A 22,854-nucleotide genomic window follows, 5' to 3' on the forward strand; every position below is an offset into this window, starting at 1 on the left:
AGACAGCTACCTGGGGGAAAGGGAGTGGCGGGGCCTTGAGGGCCCATAAGTCCATCCCTGGTATAGGTAGTTGAATGACAAGGTGTTCTCTGGAGCGAAATGCTTGTTCCCATGACTCGAATCGTGCTATGCTATGATGCCCCTTTTCAGCCACGGAATCGGGATCGCCTCTACGACGCTTGACTGCGTACCTAGCCTCTTCATCTTTTCCAGAAAATCGACTACTATCAAAGGCGACCTACATAGTATAAGGCAGCCTCCCCTCCTTTATGAGTAAGCCATCCACCCCTTTGATGCCAACTCCGCCACAGTCCGCAGCCTGTACGCGACGAGGAGGAGGAGGATGAGGAAGAAGGGAAGGAGAAGGAGAAGGAGAAGAGCAGACTGCTAGTAAACTCGACTCCGCTCGGCCGGGATTGGAAGTCCCTATCTCGAGGTCTCACCCATTTAGAGCAGAAGAGGAGAAATGGTAGCGAGCTATGAGGAAGACATGAGAATGCTGCATTGACATGGCCACCATAACACCCGCCTCCACCACCGCGCACTCATTAACAAGTAAAACACGTCCCAATCCCATTGTTGATGGGTATTGCTAATCTTACATACGCGCCGTCGCGCACATTCTTTGCTATGATGGATACTGCCATTGTATCCAGCAAGGTCTCTGATGAATTTGACCGCCCCTTTGCTGCTAACGAGCCTCGAAAACCTTCTGCATGTAATGTACCTAAGAGTTACGCTCAAAGACGTTTGCCTGGTCGATGCATATCGCATCAATCCACATAAAGCCTTTCCTGGTCGGTTTGCCGGAGATGGCAAAGAGCTTCGTGTAAATGTTTGCTGGTGCAAAAAGAACCCATTTTCCATCGAATTGATCGGGTTAGATCGTTGTCATCCCAGGTGTATGAAAGGGCTTTCTATCCATTGGCAGCGTTCATGGGAACATGGAAAATGTTGGAATTCAGATGATCCCCACATCGACCAGGTAGACCATAACAAGTCGGATCTCGCGCAAATCGACACTCAGCGGACAGCATCTGTATCTCGACTCCGGGCAAACAGAATTTCGTTCGGCGTTCACAGAAACTTTCCATATCCAAAGAGTACTCTCTCGAAATGTAGATGTACAACACCGAACCAGCTTTCCTGAGCCTGGTCCGAAGATATGGAGAATGAATAGATATGGGGCTTGCAGAGAAATACTGACAAGGCTGTGCACTCCCTCAATTACCTTGTTATGCCGACATTGACAGCTTGCATACATCTTTAGAAACAATGTCTAGGATCTGATAGGATAAAAAGTGTAGCATCTGAGCAAGACATAAATAGCAGTACCTATTACAGTATGCGAACATGTATCATTGAAGGGCTGGGAACATTAGCGAAATGTATTGAAAGGTTGGGCATGGTAAGAGTAAACACGCGACCGTTCCACAACAGCTCTAATGGCAAGCAGGAAAACCATTCGTGCCAAACACCAGTCTTGTCGTGCATACAGTCCTTGATAGAATTCGTACTAAAAGGTAGCAGTAATCTACATGTACTCGGTCGCCCTGCTCATTGGACTTTCTTCTGGCCTGAAGGACCATTCTCCTTGTCAAACGCTGCATAGCTCACCTGTAGACTCGCAACCCCTGAGATAGCAACGTAGAGAATCGAGAGCAAGAGGAAGCTCACCAGCAGACCCATGAACAGACCTTTCCAGAGCGTCAGCGTAATGGCATAAGAAGCCGAAATAAAATAGTTTGCTCACCAGGAGTCAGGAATTGATATTTCTCAAACAATGGTCCATCGACCAAAGTTTGATTATTTCGAACCTTCACCGGTTCCGAATCAACATCTCTCTTGAGCTCTGTGTGCAGAGACTCGTCGTAGCTGTACATCTCGTACTGCTTCGGTGTCCCTGCTACATGGCTAGCAGGAACGGCCGGTGTGGTTGTATATAAGACAGTATAGTTGCGATTGCGTAGCATGTCGAGGATTAACGAAAGAGAGGCATCTACAGAGTATTGAGCACAAAATTCTGGCCAGGCGCCGTTTTGAGGAAGGCTTACCGTGATCTAATATGTCCTGCCCGCGCTCTGGCTGAGACTCTGATGGCGCAGAGAAGTTAAGGCTGAGCACCTGAGGAGTATCATCGAAGATGGCGGATGAAGCTATCGCTGCACCAATGTTAGCTATACCCCAACGGTTGCGGAAATGATGGATTTACTGGAAACATCAATCGCAATTGACGAAGCACCACATCTCCTATTAAGCTCTTGCTCTATTAAACGTATATCAACCTCTCCGATGACCTCAGGTATGATTGTGCGTGAGCGCAATCTCGTGTCAGTTGCGTGGTTCGAACATTTTGACAATGCAGGAGCGGAGGTAGAAGACGAGAAATCTGCAACGCCAACACTAGGCTGCTTGATCAAAAGATAGATATCGGAGGGGCATCGTGAAAGAACGGATGAAAGGTCGGACGTAAGCCTTGAGCCAGATTGTAGTTGACTGGCAGGTAGAAGGAGTCTGTATTCATGATTAGGTTTCGACATTGCGTACTTGGAGTTCAGGCGTACTCGGATGTCGAGAATATGAACAATGGTGAGGTGTCTAGGTAGCCCCAAGCTACCTCGCTGGCTAGGACCAGCAAGCTGCGTTGAAGTAGCCGCATGGTTTTTGTTGAGGATTGATAGATGCAAGCTGGCACAATCCGATGATGCTCGAGTTACTACTGACCGATGTTGTTTCGGCTTCACGAGGCAGGATCAGGCGAGTCTTCAGCGCAGATCCAGAAGTTTTCCCGAGGACTTCCAGAAACTCGGCCTCCAACAGAGTAGTCGTTTGGACGAACTTTGGTCAAGAAAGGCCATGCCTCCACCTCCAAAGCGGCGAAAAATAGATTCTACGACAGCTGAAGAGCTTACATTCGATCTTGCAGACCGGCAGGACTATCTCACTGGTTTCCACAAGCGAAAGTTGCAACGGGCGAAACATGCAAGGGAAATTGCAGAGAAGAAAGCACGAGCTGAGCGAATAGAACAGCGACGCAAGGCATGGTTTCGTCCAAGGCTAAAACGTCAGATTCTCTGACGCGTGATTTAGCTACGAGAAGAAAGAAGACAAGATCTCGAGCGTCATGTCGCAGAAATGAATGCCCTGCTAAAGCCGGTTGACGCATCGTCAGAGGCAGCGAGCTCCGCCAACGAGCCAGACATTGAACAAGAATGGGACGGAATCATGGAGCCGCCCGAGATTGATCACGAAGCAGAATACATAGACGAGGATCGATACACTACTGTTACTGTCGAAGCAATGGACTTGTCAAGGAAGGGCCTACACAAAGTGGAGGAAGCCGAGGAACATTCCGACAGGTCGAAGGACGGCAAGGCGGATGCTGTTAAAAGTTCACTTGAGCAGAGGCAGGGCAAAAGGAAATGGACGAAGGAAAAGCCACGAAAAGAAAGTCAGGCCTCAAAGAGGAAGAGAAAGAAATTCCGCTATGAGAATAAAACGGAACGAAAGATGACCCGTCTCAAAGAGAAATCAAAGAACAGTAGACAAGCCAAGGTTCGTCGAGCTGATTAAAACATCAAAGATTCTGCGTTGATCGCTCTCATACTTGCCCAAGAAGTTGGACGCTCATGGTATCATGGGTGCGTGCCGTAGTCTATGAAACAGACAGCCTGCAGGGGAACAGACGAGAGATGACAGCCTGATGACTATCACGCCTAAAATAACTCCACTCGAGGAACCGCAGCAGGTGCAAACAGCAAGCTCGTAATGCAGACCTGAAATGCTCTAAATGTTGCCCATGCTCACTTCCAGTTCTTGTAGCTCCTTTTGCAGTGCTGAGTATTTCTTCGCCATCTCCTCAAACTTGGTCTCCCAGTTATCGCGCTCGACCTCCAGCGCCTGAACCTTGCGCTCGTAGTGACCTGCTTTGACATCTGTCTGACGGAGTCTGCTCGATCAATCAGCATAATGCCGAATGTGGGTGCACTGTCATACTTGTCATTGGTTTCTCTTAACGTCTTGTCAGCCTCCTCAGCCTCTTCCTCAAGGAGCTGCAACCTCCGCTGTAAACTCTCATTCTGCTGACCGTGCTGTGCAATTTGGCCAGCGGCGTCTTTAGCCTCTTTGAGGGCAGTCTCGAGCTTCTCAACCTCAGCCTCGAGGAGCTGATTGCGGTGCGTAAGAGACGTGATCTCTTGTTCCTTGGCTAGACTTTCTTGTTCGAGAGTTTTGACTTTAGCTTGAAGCTCCTCGCTCTTCGCTTGGTGTTCATCGGCCTCAACCCGCAGGGATTGCATTTTCTTTGCGAAATTAGCTGCTGCTGAAGCCATTGTGATCTGTTGTAGAGGCCTATGGGGCGGTATGGTTTGCGAAGTGATTGATTTTGTGGATAGTACTTCTTAAGAATAAAAGAGGAATTTATTTGGTGAGATGTAGCTTATTCATGGAGTAGGCACATGTGTTTCGTTCCCAGCGGGCAGGACAATAGAGGCAGGAGATGATAGAGAACACGTACCTCCTTGATTCGATCCATATCTGCGCTTTTGCTTGGTCGTCCACCAAATACTGTACTGGATTTCTTGGAGCAGCTCAATCAAATTCTAGGAAGCCTCTTCAGCAAATCGTGATTTGAGTCAGGGAGTGCGTGTGAGGTCGGTTGTGAATTGCGCAAGTCCCATCGTTTCCCTAGTTTGGTTTCTCCAATATTTGTACCTGGTCGTAGATCACCACGCCAACCACAACAACAAGCGCTCCAATACTTTTACTTAGAATTACACGATACAGCAGATATTGGCAGAGCACATTCCTACGTGGCCGCATGATAAAGGTTTAAATGCAAGATGCTGGCTGCAAGGGATCAGGAAAACTTGATATATTCGCAACAGACCAATGCTGCCAATAAGCCATTGAACAAAGCCATCAGAGGGCTACCATCCAAGACACCAGGACAGCTAGCTCCAAAGACGCCTTTCAAGACCTCTCTGGACACGGAAAACAAAGCAAGAATATTTGAAACTCAGAAAACTGGTCTAAAGGCGTTGGGCAAGGAAAATGAGAATCATCTACGGCCCGAGAAGAAGGATGGCACTCTTGACGGCAGAGCCTTTGTCACACCGATGGGTAGGAAACGGCTTTTGGCAACTCCCTTCAGATACTGAACAATGTCATAGGGCCGCGGACACGCGCACCATTGGGCATGAAAACTACGAACGCCAAAGCACAAGCATTTCAAACTCCAGCACCTCTACAACAATCTACGAAGCGGGAGAAGACTCTGAAGAAGGCTTCGACTACTCGCAAATCCATCAAAACGAAAATACGTATTGCTCCTTCAGAACCGGTCGGGGCAGACATTCTCTCAAGAGATCCGGATTCTGATGTCCCTGACATCGAGTACTGCCCTCCGCCTCCTGTTGAGCTACCTGATCCACCAGAGGATATCACCTATGATGAGAGTTTGCCGTATTTGCGGGGCAAGAATCTTTACGCAGGTTATGGTGAGGTGTATGATATTCCAAGAGATGAGCATGGCATCTCGCTCACAGAGCGAAAGAAAGAGGAAGCTCATGCTAGGCTTTTGCAGCAAATGGAGAACAAATTAGGAGAAGAAATGGCAAAACCCTGGTCAATGGAAGACGATGAAGACAAAATTGTGGATGCTATGATTGCTGCAGGCCCAAAGAAGATAATGAACCGGAGCAGTAATGTGGACACGATCAGGGCAAAAGGTGCGGTGTCCGCGTTAGCTTCTCAGCCACAGACAAGATTGCCATCAGCAGCAATGATGGATACAGCAAGTTCCATGCAGAAGAAGAAATCCGCTTTTGCGCTTCTGGGAAAGAAGACCCCTCTTCAGCCGATCAACCCGAGTCACATGCGTCACAATGCTGCCGTTGCCGCGTCGAAAACAACCATGGGATATTCCAAGGGTAGACATGTCTCATCTATTCTGCCTGCGAAGCAAGCGCCAGCACCAAGAACAACAGCAAAGATCGATCAGTCCAAGATCCATCCCCTAGAGTTCAGAGAGCTCTATGGTGAGCCGCCTGCGGGTAGCATGATGTGGCACAGATTCATGCAGCATGGTCTATTTGACAGCGACGTCGATGACGATGAGGCTGAGGATGACCTGGCAGGTCAGTTGTGCGGTGCGGACGTCCATAGCGAGGATGAGGATGAAATCTTCCAGCTACCCATGCCGGAAGAGGTGTAAGACCTGAGGAACAGGGTTAATCTTGCATAGCGCTGGCGTTCAAGTATGGTGGGACAGTACGACTAAGGTCATCAGACAACAGTTTTATGGGCATTGTTCTGCAGATCGTCACGCGGGCTTCGAGAATTTGACATCCATCGAGCTTAGCCACAACATTATATCGTGTCTATGTGTTAGTTGTGTACTCCACGAAGCACAAAATCCCTGATTGGTGTATGACCTATTCGTCATCGATAGAGTACTCCATACTGGCAGCTGACTGATCACCGACTCGGGAAGCCACTGTATCATGCATCATGGACTTGAGCACTGGAATTATCGACTTGTAATAAAGATTTGAATACCATATCCTGCGCTCTCCCATACTGGTGCTCATTGTTTGGCGCAGCCTATCTGGTCTGTGCTCGTCTAATTGGATTGCTGTTTTTGGAATGCTTGATGCTAGGGTATGATAGCATGACGCCACGTTGCCTGCTATTTTCATCCCGAAACGGGACCCCGGGGGTGTCGGATACTTTGTTAAGAATGGGGAGGAATGACTTGGGCGAATGATGGTCTCCTGTCAGTTGGGGCCGCTTCGTAGCCCCTGATTGTGTACCACGTAGTCCATGACTTAGGGCTTGAGTTGGCGCTAAGTAGGAGCTACCTGGCAACGCGCTTTCGCTTCAAACGGCCTGTTATTTTGGAAACAAGGGGGTTGTTGAACCGTCACAGGAGGCCTGGGTACCCTTACTACGTATACCCTCATAGACCTCCCGGTTCGTCAACGACCCTTTAGACAACCAATATGAATGCTGCAATCCACGCGCTATCTCCATCGAGAACTGCAGCAGCTTCCATTCACGTCTTCGCTCGGAATCTTCCTTCAACATCTCACTAGTGCTTGCTACCCAAACATCATCTGTCAACACACATTCCGTCATGGTCTCCTTCTCCTGTGAGGTGAGTGGAGTCGAATGGCTTGATCTGATTGCTGTTGTCGTTGCTGATATGTATTGTTCACCCAGGCATGCGGAGATGTCTTGACGAAGAAGAAACTCGATCAACATCGGAACCAATGCAGAGGAGCGTCCTTCACCTGCCTCGATTGTATGGTGCACTTTCACGGGACGGAGTATCGATCGCACACTGTACGAGACCCCCGTGCTTTTGATTTCATATATGCGGCTCGGAAACAGCTCGACTCTTGCTGATCTAGCAAAAGTCCTGCATCACAGAAGACCAGAAGTATCAAGGCGCTCTGTACAAGCAGAAACCATCCAAGGCAAACAAACGAAAGTCTGTCTCCATCGCCGAACCTCAGAACAATCATGCCCTTGCTCCACGTGCAGCATACGTCGAAGACGCTCCTGACATCGATATTCCTCCACCTGCACCGAGTCCTCCGCCAGCAGTACCTGCGGAGCCTGTGCAGGGAGTCAATGTTTTTGACTTTTTGGTGGCTGAGAACACCCCAAATGCATCTCGAGTCTCATTAGGAGGTTCACATGAACAAATGTCAATGAAAAGGGGCGCACAGTCCATCTTTTCCGACAGCCTCAACGACAAGCCAATTGCCACAGCAGATCAAAACACTGGGGAGGAGCAGGCCTACAAAGCGGAGTATGAAGAGCAGGGTTTTACTTACGGCACTGAACCCATCAGACCCGCTCAATATGCCAATCCTAATGACAGCCTCGCTTCACTGGATTTTATGACACCTGCCGCAAAAGCTTCTCGAGCGCTAATCGAGTCTAACGAGCCCGCAGCACCTAGCCTCGCGAACAGCGGCGTAACCAGCGACAAGAAGAGAAAGAGAGGATCCCCAGAAGCCCTCGATCTGTCAACCATAAACACCAAGGGAGCCCGTCGTCGCCAACATCAAGACGATACCCCTATGGCAGATGCCCCGCCAAGCTCCGCTGACACACCGTCTCTTGCTCACTCAGGGCTTACTGGAGGCCTTAATCGTCTTCTTTCAGAGACCCAAGACCCGTTCCCACCCACACCAGACTACTCAGATGAAAAGGAGTATGCGCGTGAGATGGATCGAAAATCCCACCACACCCGTGTTGAACATCCGGCTAGTCCACTAAAACGATCACGACGCTCAAAGGACGACAGCTCCACTCCGTCAGGACCCGGTTTCTCTATCAAAGGCCGAGCCGGCCGTATCATGTCCATGGTCGGCGGTGCTTCAAACGGTGGGGCCCTTTCCGTCCTCAACCCAGGCGGCCTACAAAATAAAGAGACCGCCCTCGTAAAAGTTAGACGGCGCACCAGTTCCTCCGAGGAAGGCCACCATGGCAGTAGAGAAGGCCGAAGATTTGAACGAAAGAAACACAAGGTCCAAAGACCAGTCTCTTCCATCTTTTCAGCAACAGCCCGACATGATTCCCCTTCAGTCCGCAGTCAGACCCACAACGAAAAGCTGTCCAGCAACGCAAGCACCACCAGCCGCAGAAGACGAAGCAGCAACGAAAGCCCCGAGGCCAGGAAAAGAAAAGTCAAAACCATCGAATATCACACCACTAAAGACGCCCACCGCGCAGCATCTCTTGACTACTCCGACTCAGATGACGACCACAATTCCAACTCCACCACCAAACCACCCACCACCCGACCCCGTGGTGGCGGCACTAACAGCACCTCCGGAGCAGGAGCGGGAGGAGGAGCAGAAATGGTCGTATTTGGAGAAGAACAACGTCTCAAGTTACGAGCGGAATCCTTCTTGTCATATGTGACCAAGGGTCCTGATAGCGAGAAGGGGTGTAGCATCAATAAGGCGTTGAAGAGGTGGCATCGGGATGGAGCGGGAACGGGGGTTGAATATACCGGGAGTAAGGAGGATGAACAGAAAGAGCTTTGGAGGGGTTTGAGGTTGAGGAAGAATGAGAGGGGGGAGGTTGTGGTTTTCTTCTAGGCTTGTTATTCCGGTGGGTTGAGGAGGAGGAGGAGGAGGAGGAGGAGGAAGGAGAAAGGAAGGTATTGGACTTGCTGGGCATGTCCCTTTTCTTCTCCATTCGTGTGCTGTTGTTTCAGACCAGCGCTTTCCCCCCTATTTTTTTTTCTTTCTTCTTCTAAGAGATCCAATTTGCATGTCCCATTTACCCAGCGATGGCGTTTCGGATCGTTTCAGCATAGTTAGTTACGAGCGAAATGCGGAATTTTACACGTATTGCTTGTACGGTATTTGTGGCACAAAATTAGATCTGTGAATCAGTGTGAGGAAAAGCTAATCTGCTAGTTAGTGAGAGTGGAGGACTGCGATGCTCTGCAGCCTGCTCCTGGTGGATAGTTTTTGTGATATTTTAAGGTGATGATATCGGAACTTTTCTGTGGCAACTAACCATCGCTATCTCTGAGATTACACGAAAGAGCCAGCCTCCCAACTTGATACTGGTGAGCAAGTGTTCGCCCACGGCTGAGTGGAGCCGTAACTAAGTGCTTCAAATGCTCTTTCTTCCCTTGCCTGCTTGAGCTCACTGCCTCGTTTGATGGATTCGACTCGTGACTTCGGGACTGTGTGCATTTAGGGTGGGTTTGAGGGATGTAATTATAGAGAAAGGGCGTTGCAGTCAGAGATCTAAAACTCAACTCTACTCCACTCTCTGGCGCTTGATGCGTGGTGCGTCTTCGTCCATCATGTCGGTTTGCTGGTCAAGGTCGTTTGCATCTTCGCGCAGTTCGTCATCTTCATCTTCATCGTCAGCTTCCGGCTCTGTCTCGGAGTCGTCGTACTCATTATTGTCACAATCTGCACCGTCTCCATTGGCGTCGGTCTCTTCTTTGTCGGCGTTTCCTTCATCGTTAACCTTGTCCTCATCGGTGTTGGCTGCGTCTTCGTCCGGAGAGTCGGGATCGTCTTCGGAGGAACCACCCATCTCGCTCATCATCCAATCCCTCGCTCTCTTCTGTTCTCGAGTCATCTGAAGCCTCCTGCCGCCCTGAGAGAGATCCTTGTGTTCGCTCAGAACTCTCTAGATGGTCGTTAGTGTTGCAGTTAATTTCGTTTGCCAGTCGAGCTTACGCTGTCGTTGTTAGGTGCCCAGCTTCCGAGTCGGCTATTGTCCTTGTCGATAAGCGCCCATTTAACGTACCCGACATCAGTGGTGGCGTTGGCTGGACCGTACTGGACGAGTCGTGTCAGGTTGGGGTGGTGTCCTAAAACTTGTCCAGCTAGTTCTTTGATGGTAGATGCTATGATCTCGACTTCTTCCATAGAGGTGAACGCAGCGCTATGGATCACGAGCACTTGAAGACTATCGCATTTATCGACAAGCATGCAGAAACAGTCGACAAGTTCTTGCCAACCTTTACAAGGATATTCCGTGAATGCTTCGTCGTAGATGTTAGTGCATATGAAGTATTTTCTCAACGAAGCCCTGTGTGGATCCGCGCCAGAGCGAACGCCCTTGGCAAATTTCTTCAGATAAGAACGGCTATTGAAAAGCAGAGCCTGATCTTGTGCTGCCATGTTCGCGAGATGTTGTCGCTCTAGGTCAAGAAATGAGGACGTGACGGAAGGTCTGATGAAAGGATAGCGAGAAGGCCCTTTAAGACGAGGTGGTGAAGAAAAGCTGATGATAGAGAGAATGTGAAGGAGGAGGAGGAAGAAAAAGAGGAAGAAGCAGCAGCAAGAGCTATTGCATAGCCCAGGAGCAAAAGCAAATGAAAGAGACACGGTGAACTAATCTCTCACAAGAGAGCAAGATGGAACTCGAAGCAGGACTGAGGTGAGAAGGATGATGCCAAATACACTTCAATATGTCAAGGCTGAGAGTCAGATTCTACTCAGTTCGCCCACACGAGAGGTGTGATATAGGCTTTGGTAGCAGACTTGGTGATGCAGGGTGCTTTGCGCTGTTGCTTTGCGCTGTTGCTTTGCGCTGTTGCTGCTTTGCGCTGTCTGTTGCTTTGCGCTGTTGCTTTGCGCTGTTGCTTTGCGCTGTTGCTTTGCGCTGTTGCTTTCGTTTCTCTCGTCTTAAACGAAGGACCTCTTGTTCTGTTGACTCGATCAGTTAGGAGTGGCTTAAGTACCCGTAAAATAATACTGCCTCAATCTGGCATGATATTTATTTAGTGCTTGAGCAAACCCTGTCCGCTGTCCATACCTAATCATCTATTCCCTGTTCAGTTCTCCTCCAACGCAGACACAATTCATCCACTTGAGAGCTGTTGCGTCGCCTCTGTGTCTCTAAACCCTTCTCACACCACCCATAGTGAGCTTGGAGACTGCATTATGAAACTTCGCAACTGCCAGAAGCTGTGTCTGCTGCGTCACGTCCTCCATCCTCACCACTGGTATCATCTCGCACAAGAGGAGGTCTGTGCTTTATACTGCAGCTTCTTTCACCTGGTAAGGGTACTCACGTTTTTCTCCCTTTCATGCATGAATTCGACTCTCCCTTGAACGCATAAGCCTATTACGAAAAGAGAGGTACAGACTTACGAAGGCCATGCCTAGCTCCACATTATTTAGTTGTCTGTCGTTCCAACTAAGCAAAAACCACATTGAGAGTTGATCGACAATCGCATATGCCTTTGGAGGCATGTACCAAACCCAGTTTCCGCGGTGTAGAATGGCCAGTGGACCCAAGAGAGTGTTGCAGCTGGTGATGACATGTCTGAGCTCAGTAGACAGAGTTCCATCGGAGCCTTGTCGACAAATGTTTTTGCAAACCATGCAATCGCGAGTCCAGTACATATTGACGAAAAGCCAGTCTCCTGGTCGTAGGAGCTGTCCTTATCAAAGATGTGTCTGTCTATATGTCAAGACGGATCTCGGTAGATAGGCGAAGAAAATCACACACAGGTGCCAGTGTACTGGTGGTAGGTAGGTGCCATGATCTTGTATTCGCTACAACTTACCACTCCAGAGAAGCACATGCGATTTCATCAAGTCAGGATTTGATTGGCCGACAGGGCCGAAGCTGCGTGACAAAATTAGTTCAAGATGATGGTGTCCAGACATGCGGCAGAGCTGTTCATCCATTCTGTCACTGTTCGTCATATGTGAGTGCACAATCCCTCACCATCTTGTCCAAACTCATTTCCTCTTCATCCTTAAAGTTGGGCATCCCACCTCCGCTTGACTCGTTGAAGCTATATTTACTCCCGTAATCATCATAAGGAAGGACAACGCCTGAAAGCGTAAGTGGAAGCGCCAGTTGCGCAATTTGACGAACAAAGAAGCTTGATTGCCGCTAAGTTACTCCGTACTTAGTTAAGTATTCTTAGCCGAGTTTGGGCCTTCGGGCCGTGAGGAGGACGACCATCTGCCCGGACTCACCCTCGGCAAGTCAGAGGTCACCATCCTGTATTGACCTACTAGTAGGACATTAGATCTGTGGATCGGCCAGGCATTGACGTGCTTGGTGCATTGGTGCATTGCTCGCTGACTGATTCGAATGATAGTATTTCAGATGATGTCTTGACACCCGTTCTCCCTGTTTCTGTCCCTCTTGATTGTCATGTTGTGCCATACGTGCTGTGCATTGCTCCATGTCTGCCCTCCTCTGGCTCAGTTGCCCATTTTGATATGCCGCAACAGGAAGCTCCATCTTCCTTGACGTCACTGCAAAAAGATTCATCCTCATCGCAAAAGCATAGCGATCCCAAGTGTGAGGTGTTAGGGAACCTTTCTTCCGGCGAGCAACCGATTATATACCACTATTTGGACTTCGAGACACCCTTGCCCACAAGGTCTCGTCCTTCCAAGCACAATGAAGCCACAGCATTCAATGATGAGATCCCTTTGCCAGCCTACCCAAACCTTGTGCCCTTCATTTCGCCGTTTTCATGGTCGTCCACCAGGAAGACCTTCATCCTCACCCTTTCCTCTGCTGTCACCATGCTCGCAGCGTATACTGCCGGCGCTTACTCTATGCCTGCGGAAGAACTACGTCAGAAATGGAACATTGGTGTTGTGACATTTAACACCGGTATTACCACTTGGGCTGTTGGCTTCGGAGCTGCACCCATGTTTCTTGCACCTCTGTCCGAGATCAATGGTCGAAGACCGGTTTTCGTCTTCTCAGGTTGTCTCATGACCATTGCCCTCCTTGGCTGCGCTCTTACAGACTCCTTTGCTGGAATGTTGATAGCCAGATTCTTCACCGGTGTGGGATCCAGCACATTCGCAACCATGGTTGGCGGAGTGGTGAGCGATATCTATCACACTCAGGATCGTAACACTCCAATGGCAATATACAGCGGTGCTGCTCTCTTTGGAACTGGTCTTGGGCCCCTCATCAGCGGCTTCATTGCAGAGTATGCCCGTTGGCGCTGGGTCTTCTGGGTCCAAGCCTTGCTGGGTGGGATCCTCACCACAGCAGTGATTATCTTCTTCAAGGAGACTCGAGGCAGTGTGCTCCTCTCCCGCAAAGCAAGAGCGCTGAATGCATATTACGAAGAGATGGAGGCAGTAGGCCACTGTGAGTGGGACATTGGCCCACTCTCCCACACCTTCGAAACCCCGCAAAGCCTGGAACCGAAGTACGAACGTATACGGTGGAAAGTCCTCGCCGATGAGAATCGCGCCTCAATCTCTCGGATGCTATACCTCTCTCTGACAACGCCTTTTCACCTCCTCCTCACCGAGCCAGTAGTATTTTTCTTTAGCCTCTGGGTGGCTTTTGCCTGGGCAATCCTTTACATGTCCTTTGACTCCATCCCCCTGGTCTTCACCACTAGTCATGGCTTCACCATTTCCCAAGTCGGAGCTGTCTTTGCTGCTGTATCCATCGGCACATTCATCGGCACAGTCCTAAGCATCTACCAAGAAAAGCTTGCAAAAATGACGGAATGGGGGCGAATGATCGCCAAATCTCCCGAAGGAAGACTATATTTTGCGTGCATCGAGAGCGCTTTACTTCCAATCGGTCTTTTCTGGTTCGGTTGGACGACCTTCCCTTCCGTCCCTACAATTGTGCCTATCCTTGCTGTTGGTTGCGCTCAGATCGGCATCTTTTCCATCTATCTCGCTGTATTCAATTACCTTGCAGACGTATACCACCGGTATGCTTCCTCGGCCTTGGCCGCGCAGTCTTTCTGCCGCAATATCCTTGGAGCTGTCTTTCCTCTTTTTTCTGAGGCTTTGTTTCGGAACCTGGGGTTCCCTGGCGCCAGCAGTCTTCTAGGTGGGATCAGTACAATATTGACAGCGGTGCCGTTCGTACTCGTCCTCTTTGGTCCTCGAATACGAGCTAGGAGTAAGTTTGCAAACGAGATGAACAAAGGTTGACCATTCCAAAAATCAGGACAGTTACAACAGTGAGGGGTCTAAGAGCAACCAATACCGTATTTGGGCAAAGAAATGCTACAACAAGCGGAGCCCATGTTCTACGCATGTCAAGCATGGAAGATCCCAGAGCACAAGACACCAGCTATAGAAGGGTTTGACGGCGCACCGCATCGATCAGCTGCTCCGCTTTCTCCCGAGAAAGCCACGACCCAAACTGAGCGTGATGCAACCAACGTGCCGCAGAACACCCTGACGCTAATCCGTAAGTCCAGGCCGTTATGCTCCCCTGGTCATTCTTTCTCTACATCTCCGAACTACCAGGCAAATACAATACAGAACAGAAAATACGCTCAGCTAAGTACACACTACAATCGAGTAATGCCAGCAAGAAAATCTCAAAGGCAGGCACCCCCGGATTGACACCCAGAGAAAGTCATCACCTGGAACCAAGATAGAAAAGAGACCTGTATGCAACCTAAAACTTCAGGGGATAGAAATGGCATGCAGGAAGAAGTACTGTGCAGAGAAAGGGGGCGCCCATAGCAATCTCGAACACCGATAGACAGCCGTAGTAGATAAGAAGAACACAACCTTTGCATGTCGGAGTTGTTACCCTCTTTTTTAATTTCTTTCTCCATCAACATCATCAGCGCGGTGAGCGAAGACGCCAGCCATTCCAGGTGAACGGTGGAAGTTCCCCCCTTTCTTTCAAAGATATCATCTCCTCATCGTTCTCACCCATGTTTTCTGTCGAAGAGAATGTAAAACTGGCAAGTCCCTCGAACCCGGATCATGTATTTCCCACCTCTGACTCTAAGTACAGGAAGGGCGGACGGGGGCGCGTGGTACATACCCAAAAAATCCATCATCTTAGACGTTATGTATTCGCGTACAAACGCTCCTGGTGTTCGTCAGGAGGAGGAAGAAGGAGGGGTGGTCTTGAAGGACGTCAGGACACTCCACAGTCGAGAGGATAGAGCTCTTAAGGAGTCAACAAGATCCTTTCTAGGGAGGCACCAGAATACCAAACAGCAATCACATGATCAGACCAGGAGCTGGAAAATAAAGAAGTGGTGTTCTTAATGAATCATTTATCATTCATTCTCCTGGGTATCTATCCAACAGCACAGCAAAAGCCAGGACCACGCCCAGGAGGGCCCTAGCTCATCCAGGAATGCACATGATGGACGCCACAAAAGCAAGAACAAGCCACACGGAAAAACAAAACCCCCCCGCCCGGCTCCCAATCTAAACTCTTTCCCAAACGGTCCACCCCCTCTAACCCCCCTCAGGTCTCCGTTAGCTTGGCGAAATGCTTATTCCAAATCCAGCCAATTTGCTTCTCCGGGTCATCCTGATTCCTCGCCAACCACAGCTCCCCCCTCTCCGCAATCACATCAAAGATCTCGCCCGTCACGTATGTGAGGTAGGGGAAGCCGGCTTCGCGGCGAGAGCGGTCAATATTGAACTCGTAGACAGATGCGGCGAGGAATAGGACGTCGATTCGGCGGTCCTCATTGTTAGTGCTTGTGGTTGTGGTGGAGGGGGTTGCTGTGAAAGGGGATTCGGACATGGGGAGAGCGGAGGAGAAGACGTCGGAGGTGATGGAGTCGGTGGTGGTGTGTGGGATTGGTGATGGTGAGAGGGTTTCTGAGCCAGGAGCGCGGCCGCCGTTCGCAGAGTAAAACGTTGAGCCGGAGTCTGGACGAGCAGTGGTGGTCTTCGGTTTGATGACGCCGATGGTGGGTGAGGGGGCGTCAAGGCTCAGACGTGGTGGCATGGGTGATCTATGTCCGCTGCTCCCTGCGCTGGTCGAAGGGCGATTGATTGACGCTCCTTGGTTGGCGGTGTTGTTGAGAGCTGTCGTGGAGCCATTGCGTACTATGATCTCTGAAAGAGTGCTGGGACCGGAGGCAGCCGAAACGCCACGCATACGGGGAGCAGGAAGTGAATGTGATGCTCGATCATAGGTCTCGGCCATGGGTGAGGCTGTGAAGCTGCCACTGTGACGTGGAGTGAATTCAGTGCTGAAATTGGGAGATGCGTCACTATTGATGGAAAATGAGCGCTTGCCTGCCCCATTCCAAGACGGCTGTCGAGGTGAGCTGGCGCCATCGAAATTACTGATTGGCGTGGCGAAAGTGACGAGGTTGACAACTTCTGAAACCAGAGAACCGTTACAGATGCCCAGTGACAAGGCTTGAGCTTCGTGATAGTCAAAGTCTTCCTGCCACTCCTTGGCAATCTTCGATACATCAGGTGTCGAAACTCCGACCACGGCCGCCAGTTTGCGCTGCCAGATCATCTGCCAGGTGCGCTGGATCTGCACATAACTTCTCAGACAGCCTTGTGCCAGATGACCAGTAAGATCAATCAGTTTCAACATCCTGTCCTTCGCCTCTCTGTTCAAGGCCTCCCATTCTTCCATGCGATCACTAGTCTTCTTGTCGATCTTCTCTCCACGGTCTTTCATATTCTTCCATCGAGCATAGTCTATAGATTTCTTGTCACGCTTCTGGATCAGACCTTTGGGATCCTTCGACAAAGTCTCCAGCATCTTAGCAGCAGCTGTCATGGGATCCACAACGACTTTCTGAATTGCTCCGATATGCTCGGGGATTGCCACGGTCACCAGCTCTCGCACGATCATACCGAATTGACGCCACCTGCTTTCTTTCTCGGGATAGTTCGTATGTCCGACATCGATCCAGCCATCGACTGCCAAAGCGAGCTCGTTGAAGCGTTGCGTAGTCCTGCTAGCCACACCCATATATGTTCTCACATCTTCTCTGACCACAATCAGGTGTGCGAGGTTTTCAGCATATCTGTCGCGTACTTGAGCATATTCTCTGTCCTCAACCACTTTTGAAACGCCGACGTTTTGCTTAAGCTTCTCTGTCTGCCGATTGATGACTTTTGATATTCCCCCGCGAACATCTGACTCCTTTCGATTTCGTTTGAGGCCCTGCTCGACGAGCTCAGAGTGTTTTTTCATCTCATTGATCCGAACGGAGATTTCAGTCAGTTCGCGCAGAGCATCTTTTATGGCCTCTCGGTCTGGATGGTCATCAGGGGTGGACTCCAGGAGCTGACCTATAAGTAAGGGATATTTTAGCAGCCTTTGAACTGGCTTCACCAAAAGTGAATCAAGATCCCATGCGTTGGTAAGATCGGCCGCATACTGTCGGCACTCTTTCAGCCAAATCTCGACCGTCGCACTTTGTTGAAGTGACTGCAGTTTCCGGTTCGCGGCGTCGTGATTCTTGAGGTAGACAGTGTAGACTTTCTCCATAGCACCTAGATTTTTCTTGAAAGCTTCACCAATATGGGTCCTGTGGTCCTTCTCAAATTCGGTCGGCTGATCGGTTTCTGTCCCAGCTTGATCATCGGACGTGGTAGTTGCGAGGGTACTTGCGGAAGCAGCACGGCTGGCCCTTTGACTTTGAAATCGTTGAGATTTTGGCATGATGTAAACACTCTTTGCAGCTTGTTTGAGCGAGTCCAAAAAGTCTATCGAGAATTTGACGATTTGTGCCGAATTTCCAAAGAGAATTTTGACGTCCTCGGCGGATAGGTCCAGACAAGAGCTCGACGTTCCCTTGTAAATGTCGTCTACCACACTCATGTCACGCCCAAATGACGCTTCGGTATCAACAAGCTCCTTTATAACATGTTTCCGCCGGATGACTCTCTTCTGTTCTGGCGAAGGAGAGGCGCGCTGGCTAGCCAAGTCAAGCGTAGGCTCTTCCAGACTTGGACGTTCCAGGTTTGGACGTTCTAGGCTTGGACGTTCGCTTGGGTAAGAGCCTGAAGTGGCGATCATGGAATCTTTCGAAGAGCTAGGAAGGCCTTCTGGGAAATTGTATGGGGAAGCCATTCGAGATAAGGAAGTGATTCTTCGAGGTACTGGTGGATGCTGAGGTGAGAGCGATTTGTGAGGAAAATTGCTTGAATGAGGAGTATCGTCATAAATGCTTGGGGATTGCCCAAAAGCGGCACTGCTCTCGTCGATTGACCTGCTCAAGTACGGTACCGGAGGTGGAGAATGAGAAGGAGGTCGGAGTGGTGGCGGTGTTGGTGACACAGCTGTTTTGGTGGGCGATCTTATATGAATGTTGAGACCAACACTGGAAAGCTCGCTGTTGTGCTCTGCCTTGGGAGTCAAAGCACCGTCTCTGGCAGAAGAAGCTTTCGAGTCCTTTGGTGGTAGTGGTGGCGCAGTCCCCTCACGATCTTCTGTTGGACTATCAGCAGCTGCAAATTGCATCCAGTCCACTATTGAAGGTGAGGTGAACGCAAAATCTTCTGCGTTGTTCAAACTCGCACGGTATTTGTGGCCCTGCACGTATTTCTCAGGAGCAACGCTATCTGGACGAGGTGAGGCAGAAACTTGGTCGCTAGTCTCTTGACTTCTCTTGAAAGGAGAGGAAACTTTTGAAAGTCTTTCGTACTTACTCCTGTCTATTTCCTGCAGACAGAGCTGTGTTACACGCTGCGTATCCCAGCCGCCTTGTCTGGCCAGATCTGGCGACTGTTCAAGGATTTTCTGGTAAATGTCGCCAAAATGATTTCGGTTTACACTGGTAGTAGAATATTCCTTCTCCAAAACCCTGCTAACAGATTTGTAGGCGTCAGCTTCAGCTGCAGATTGGCTTCCTACACTGCCTCCCCTATTAGACTTGGTAGAAAACGGAGAATGACGATTTCTACGCTGGATACTGTGGTCGGGCGACTTCTCCACTGTAGGCTCCCCGAACCCTTCAACAGATGAACGTTCCCGTATTGATGATGTCCAAGAGCCGGTGCTGCTGCACTGCTCCATCTTATCCTGATCCAACTTGTCCTCCGTCAAGAAAGTCTGTTGATGGTCATGTTCTGTCTCTCGCTCTTGGCTGGGTGATTCAGTGTGGTCATAGTAAGTGGTGTTCCGCAACATGATCTGGATGGACTCCTTTTCGGCTTGCTCTGAACCATTATCTGACATGGCCGGACTATCTGTCGGGCTTAAGTCTCTCAGATTCATGATCTGACTGAGGACAGTTCCGCTCACTGAACTAGGCTCGGTCTGCTCAATCTGGGGCTCGTTGTCGAACAGTGTGCCGTCCGTGTCAGCAGTCACTGCCGACAAGGGTGGCATGTCATTTGCTTCACTTGGGCTGTCAGACCGACTGCCGGGCCTGGAACGAAATACAGACGGCCTGCCCAAGGTAGGCGAGTCATTTCCTTCACCAGATTCTCCATTCTCTTGGGCAGTATCAATGGCACGATGTGCAGAGACCGTGTAATCAGCCACTCTCAGAGACTTTTCACTTGCCGTGAATTCCTCACCTGGAGTTCTGAATACATCTCCGCCCCCCTCAACTTCTTCGGGTCCAGCGTCTTTGTCCGCTGATTGCCTTCGAAACACGTCTGCTGGTCTAATGGTTCTAGTGCTGTCATTGCGCTGGGCCGCTTCCTCAACTTGTGCCCTCTCTCTAGCTCTACGCCTTCGATCTGCTGCAACTTTCTCTTTCTGCGCGTTCTCTCGGATGGTTTTGTTAAAGGCCTGTGTGATTTTTCGCCGCCGAGCTTCAAGGTCAACGTTGTCCAGTTCTGGAGGTCGTCTTGATCTTGGGATGGAAGATGGATGATCTCGGTTTTGCTTTTGCATCGTGCTCAACCTTTCTATGGTCTTCGCACGGGAAGAAGTCGTTGACGCATTAGATAGAGGTATTCGAGGTCTAGAGCTTCTCAATGGTGGTGATATTTTCGGTGGAGGAGCGATAATGTTTGCACGAAGCAGCGGACTCTTCTGATCTTGCTGCGCCGCTCGATTCCTACTTCCTCTCGCTGGAGCGTTGTTGGGCGAGTCGGTTCGTCTTGGAGGGTCAACTTTTCTTCTGGGGCTGCCAGACGCTTGCGATGCGTCTGGCGGCGACATCGGAGTACTTGAAAGGTCTCCCTGATGCGTGGCATGCCCGGTTGGAACCGTGCTTGTACGGGAATGGGGTGCAGATGTGGCAGAGTCGGATGCATGACTATGTCGCCGCCTTACGGGTATCCGAGACTGGGAGTTACGCCTCGAACCCATACCTGCGTTTGGATTGACGGCCTCGACCGGAGACTTTCTCTGCATCATGTTTTGGATTTGGGAAGGCTCGCTTTGCATGCTTCGCTGCATCGCACTCACATCGCTCTGCGCTCGCCGGTGCTGAGACTCTGTTCCATCATAATGACAGCCACTGGTACCAGCATTGAGAGTAGGGTTGAAACCTCGATACCACGCATCCGGAGATGTGGCAGATAGGTTCGCCTCGGAGTCCACGGCCGACTTTGGAAACATCGAATTCGGACTGTGCATGGGGGAGTCTACCGAGCCTCGTCGGAGCACAGGCTGAGATATACCATACGAAAAGGTGCCTTTTGTAGGATTGGAGGAAACAACCTCCCCGAACAATGGTCGTCGAGGTGCTTTTGGGTGAGACGGGCGAAGATCAGTCACAGATCTGGAAGCTGTTCGACTGACGCCCAGGTCAACCGATTCTCGGCGATTGGCCGGGCTCTGGTATGCAACCTGGCTTGTCTTGTGCTTCGAAGAATTGACCGAGTCTTGGGATGGCCTGTGTACCGCTGATCTCGTTTTTGTTTGCCCTTTTTTGGAGAGGGAAACATTGCGGGAGCTCCCATCTGAGTTCCCAATGCTCGCTGCAGGACTAATATTCCTCGAGCCGTTTCCAATCTCGACTTTCGTCTGCACTGATTGCGACCCACCTCCTCTATCAAATCTAGCCACCAGATCCTGGAAAGACGCCTGCCTGGGTTTGTCCAAGGAAGGAAGGCTTGCCTTCGACCTAGCAGAAATCAGAGCGCCTTCGCGAAACTGGGAAGATGGTGAAGCTTGATATGGCTGGCGAATATCTGTCCTTGATGTGTTTTGGGTTGGAGCCCCATTCGACCGGACCGAAGACAGACTCGACTTTGGCTTGGAGACATTGTTGGACCTAGCAGTCCTCACCCTATCATGTTGGTTATTTTGACCCACTGTCCCTGCTGCAAACGGATCATGGAGCGAGCGGTAGTATTCATGCGGATCTGGCGAAGCCTCCGAAACCTCTTCATCAGCTGGGCCATCGATTTGACCATAAAACGGTTTCACGGGTCGAGCACCTAGGTTGGTTGATATGGACAGTTTGGACCGTAAATGTCTACCAGGATTTGTATACGTGGTTGCAGGAAGGTAAAGAGCGGTATCATCGAAGAACTGCGAATTCCCAGAGGATGTAGAAACCGGACGAGTGAGCAGCTGATCATCAAACTCTTCTTGTTTTGGTCGGTGGTGGTGATCTACCGGGTAACGATTGTGGCCAAGATCAGAAGAGGCCATAACTTAACAATTTTGGACAACCATGGAAGTATCAAGACACATGAAGCTGGAAAGCCTCCCAGTTGCTTCTTTGCGACCCTTGTCCTGTCGTCACTTCCACCGCTGTGTTATTTCGAGGATATCAGCGATCTGAGACTCATCCTTGTCGGTCTTCAAATTTAGGAGCTTGCTGCGGGTAGGGAACAGAAGCTTGAGGTCAAGTAGCAGCCTGGTGGACTGCACCACAAGTTTGACCTCAAGCAGTGGGAGGGACGTGAATTTGCTGGTCGGATGATCGGTTTGAGAAAGGGATGCGTGCTGAAGTATCTGTGTGCAACCTGTAAGATCGGTTGTGCAAAACCGGTCACCGCAGGCTCGGGTAAGGTAAGGGTAACGACAACGTGGCAAGCGCAGGGGGTTGACAGCGGTTGAGTATATGCAGCTATCCTTAGAGATACACCGGGATGCTTTGGCTGGAGAAAATTGAGGAACTGGCCTCTGCTGTCGATGGTTGAGATCTTGGGCTCTGTGCAGGTTGCTTTTGGCTGGGTAGCAGTCGCGTTCAAGGCACGCTAATAATGCAGCACCGCTACAGAAAGCATTTCAAGCCCCACAACCATCTACCAGAGAGTGTTCGTGCAGCACATTCAGCAACTCCTCTGACTTCAAACCTTTACTGTCAGCATGAAGCTCTTCAGAGCACCGCAGTCTAACAAAGCTGACATGGTCAAAGAGATTAGTCACCGCCTATTGCCCTTCAAACCATGACCATGCTCCTTTCCACTCTTGGGTCATGGCCCTGACAGCAACGTCCTACTCAGGTGCAGAGTCAACACACTTACAGAAGATGCAAAAAAATTGCAATGAGCATGGCTGCGGCAATACAAGAACTACGCTGTAACAGCGTAGTCTGGTTTGAAAATGAGAAAAGTGGGATTTGACTAGGAAGATAGCAGATGTCAGCTTAGGATGGAGGACCAGCGTTCCATGCAACAGTGATATGTGCAGTAGCAGTCGAAGGGGGCAGGTCCCGAAGTTGGAATTTGTGGCATAAATATCACGTGTCGAACAGGT

At 50.1% G+C, this 22,854-nt stretch overlaps 8 protein-coding genes across 8 annotated transcripts; 4 read left to right on the plus strand and 4 right to left on the minus strand.

Annotated features, from left to right (window-relative positions):
• Nucleotides 1-1,557: 1,557 nt before the first annotated feature.
• Nucleotides 1,558-2,540, minus strand: EPUS_06901 (uncharacterized protein; the record flags this gene model as incomplete). The annotated part of the gene is made up of 4 exons (XM_007808037.1): nucleotides 1,558-1,697; nucleotides 1,754-1,999; nucleotides 2,055-2,162; nucleotides 2,213-2,540. The coding sequence occupies 4 exons, from the start codon at nucleotides 2,538-2,540 to the stop codon at nucleotides 1,558-1,560; spliced, it is 822 nt and encodes a 273-aa protein (XP_007806228.1).
• Nucleotides 2,541-3,135: 595 nt separating this feature from the next.
• On the plus strand, nucleotides 3,136-3,573 carry EPUS_06902 (uncharacterized protein; the record flags this gene model as incomplete). The annotated part of the gene is made up of 1 exon (XM_007808038.1): nucleotides 3,136-3,573. The coding sequence occupies one exon, from the start codon at nucleotides 3,136-3,138 to the stop codon at nucleotides 3,571-3,573; it is 438 nt and encodes a 145-aa protein (XP_007806229.1).
• A 213-nt stretch (nucleotides 3,574-3,786) lies between these two features.
• On the minus strand, nucleotides 3,787-4,331 carry EPUS_06903 (uncharacterized protein; the record flags this gene model as incomplete). Its single annotated transcript, XM_007808039.1, has 2 exons — nucleotides 3,787-3,949; nucleotides 3,997-4,331. The coding sequence occupies 2 exons, from the start codon at nucleotides 4,329-4,331 to the stop codon at nucleotides 3,787-3,789; spliced, it is 498 nt and encodes a 165-aa protein (XP_007806230.1).
• A 510-nt stretch (nucleotides 4,332-4,841) lies between these two features.
• Nucleotides 4,842-6,214, plus strand: EPUS_06904 (uncharacterized protein; the record flags this gene model as incomplete). The annotated part of the gene is made up of 2 exons (XM_007808040.1): nucleotides 4,842-5,121; nucleotides 5,172-6,214. 2 exons carry the CDS (start codon nucleotides 4,842-4,844, stop codon nucleotides 6,212-6,214), a joined length of 1,323 nt encoding a protein of 440 aa, XP_007806231.1.
• Nucleotides 6,215-7,135: 921 nt separating this feature from the next.
• Nucleotides 7,136-9,116, plus strand: EPUS_06905 (uncharacterized protein; the record flags this gene model as incomplete). Its single annotated transcript, XM_007808041.1, has 3 exons — nucleotides 7,136-7,156; nucleotides 7,222-7,344; nucleotides 7,419-9,116. The coding sequence occupies 3 exons, from the start codon at nucleotides 7,136-7,138 to the stop codon at nucleotides 9,114-9,116; spliced, it is 1,842 nt and encodes a 613-aa protein (XP_007806232.1).
• Nucleotides 9,117-9,792: 676 nt separating this feature from the next.
• Nucleotides 9,793-10,670, minus strand: EPUS_06906 (uncharacterized protein; the record flags this gene model as incomplete). The annotated part of the gene is made up of 2 exons (XM_007808042.1): nucleotides 9,793-10,173; nucleotides 10,224-10,670. 2 exons carry the CDS (start codon nucleotides 10,668-10,670, stop codon nucleotides 9,793-9,795), a joined length of 828 nt encoding a protein of 275 aa, XP_007806233.1.
• Nucleotides 10,671-12,734: 2,064 nt separating this feature from the next.
• On the plus strand, nucleotides 12,735-14,438 carry EPUS_06907 (uncharacterized protein; the record flags this gene model as incomplete). The annotated part of the gene is made up of 1 exon (XM_007808043.1): nucleotides 12,735-14,438. One exon carries the CDS (start codon nucleotides 12,735-12,737, stop codon nucleotides 14,436-14,438), a length of 1,704 nt encoding a protein of 567 aa, XP_007806234.1.
• Nucleotides 14,439-15,726: 1,288 nt separating this feature from the next.
• On the minus strand, nucleotides 15,727-21,801 carry EPUS_06908 (uncharacterized protein; the record flags this gene model as incomplete). Its single annotated transcript, XM_007808044.1, has 1 exon — nucleotides 15,727-21,801. One exon carries the CDS (start codon nucleotides 21,799-21,801, stop codon nucleotides 15,727-15,729), a length of 6,075 nt encoding a protein of 2,024 aa, XP_007806235.1.
• Nucleotides 21,802-22,854: the final 1,053 nt, after the last annotated feature.

This window comes from Endocarpon pusillum (assembly GCF_000464535.1).
Source record: "Endocarpon pusillum Z07020 unplaced genomic scaffold scaffold826, whole genome shotgun sequence".
In the NCBI taxonomy this organism is placed as follows: Eukaryota; Fungi; Ascomycota; class Eurotiomycetes; order Verrucariales; family Verrucariaceae; genus Endocarpon; species Endocarpon pusillum.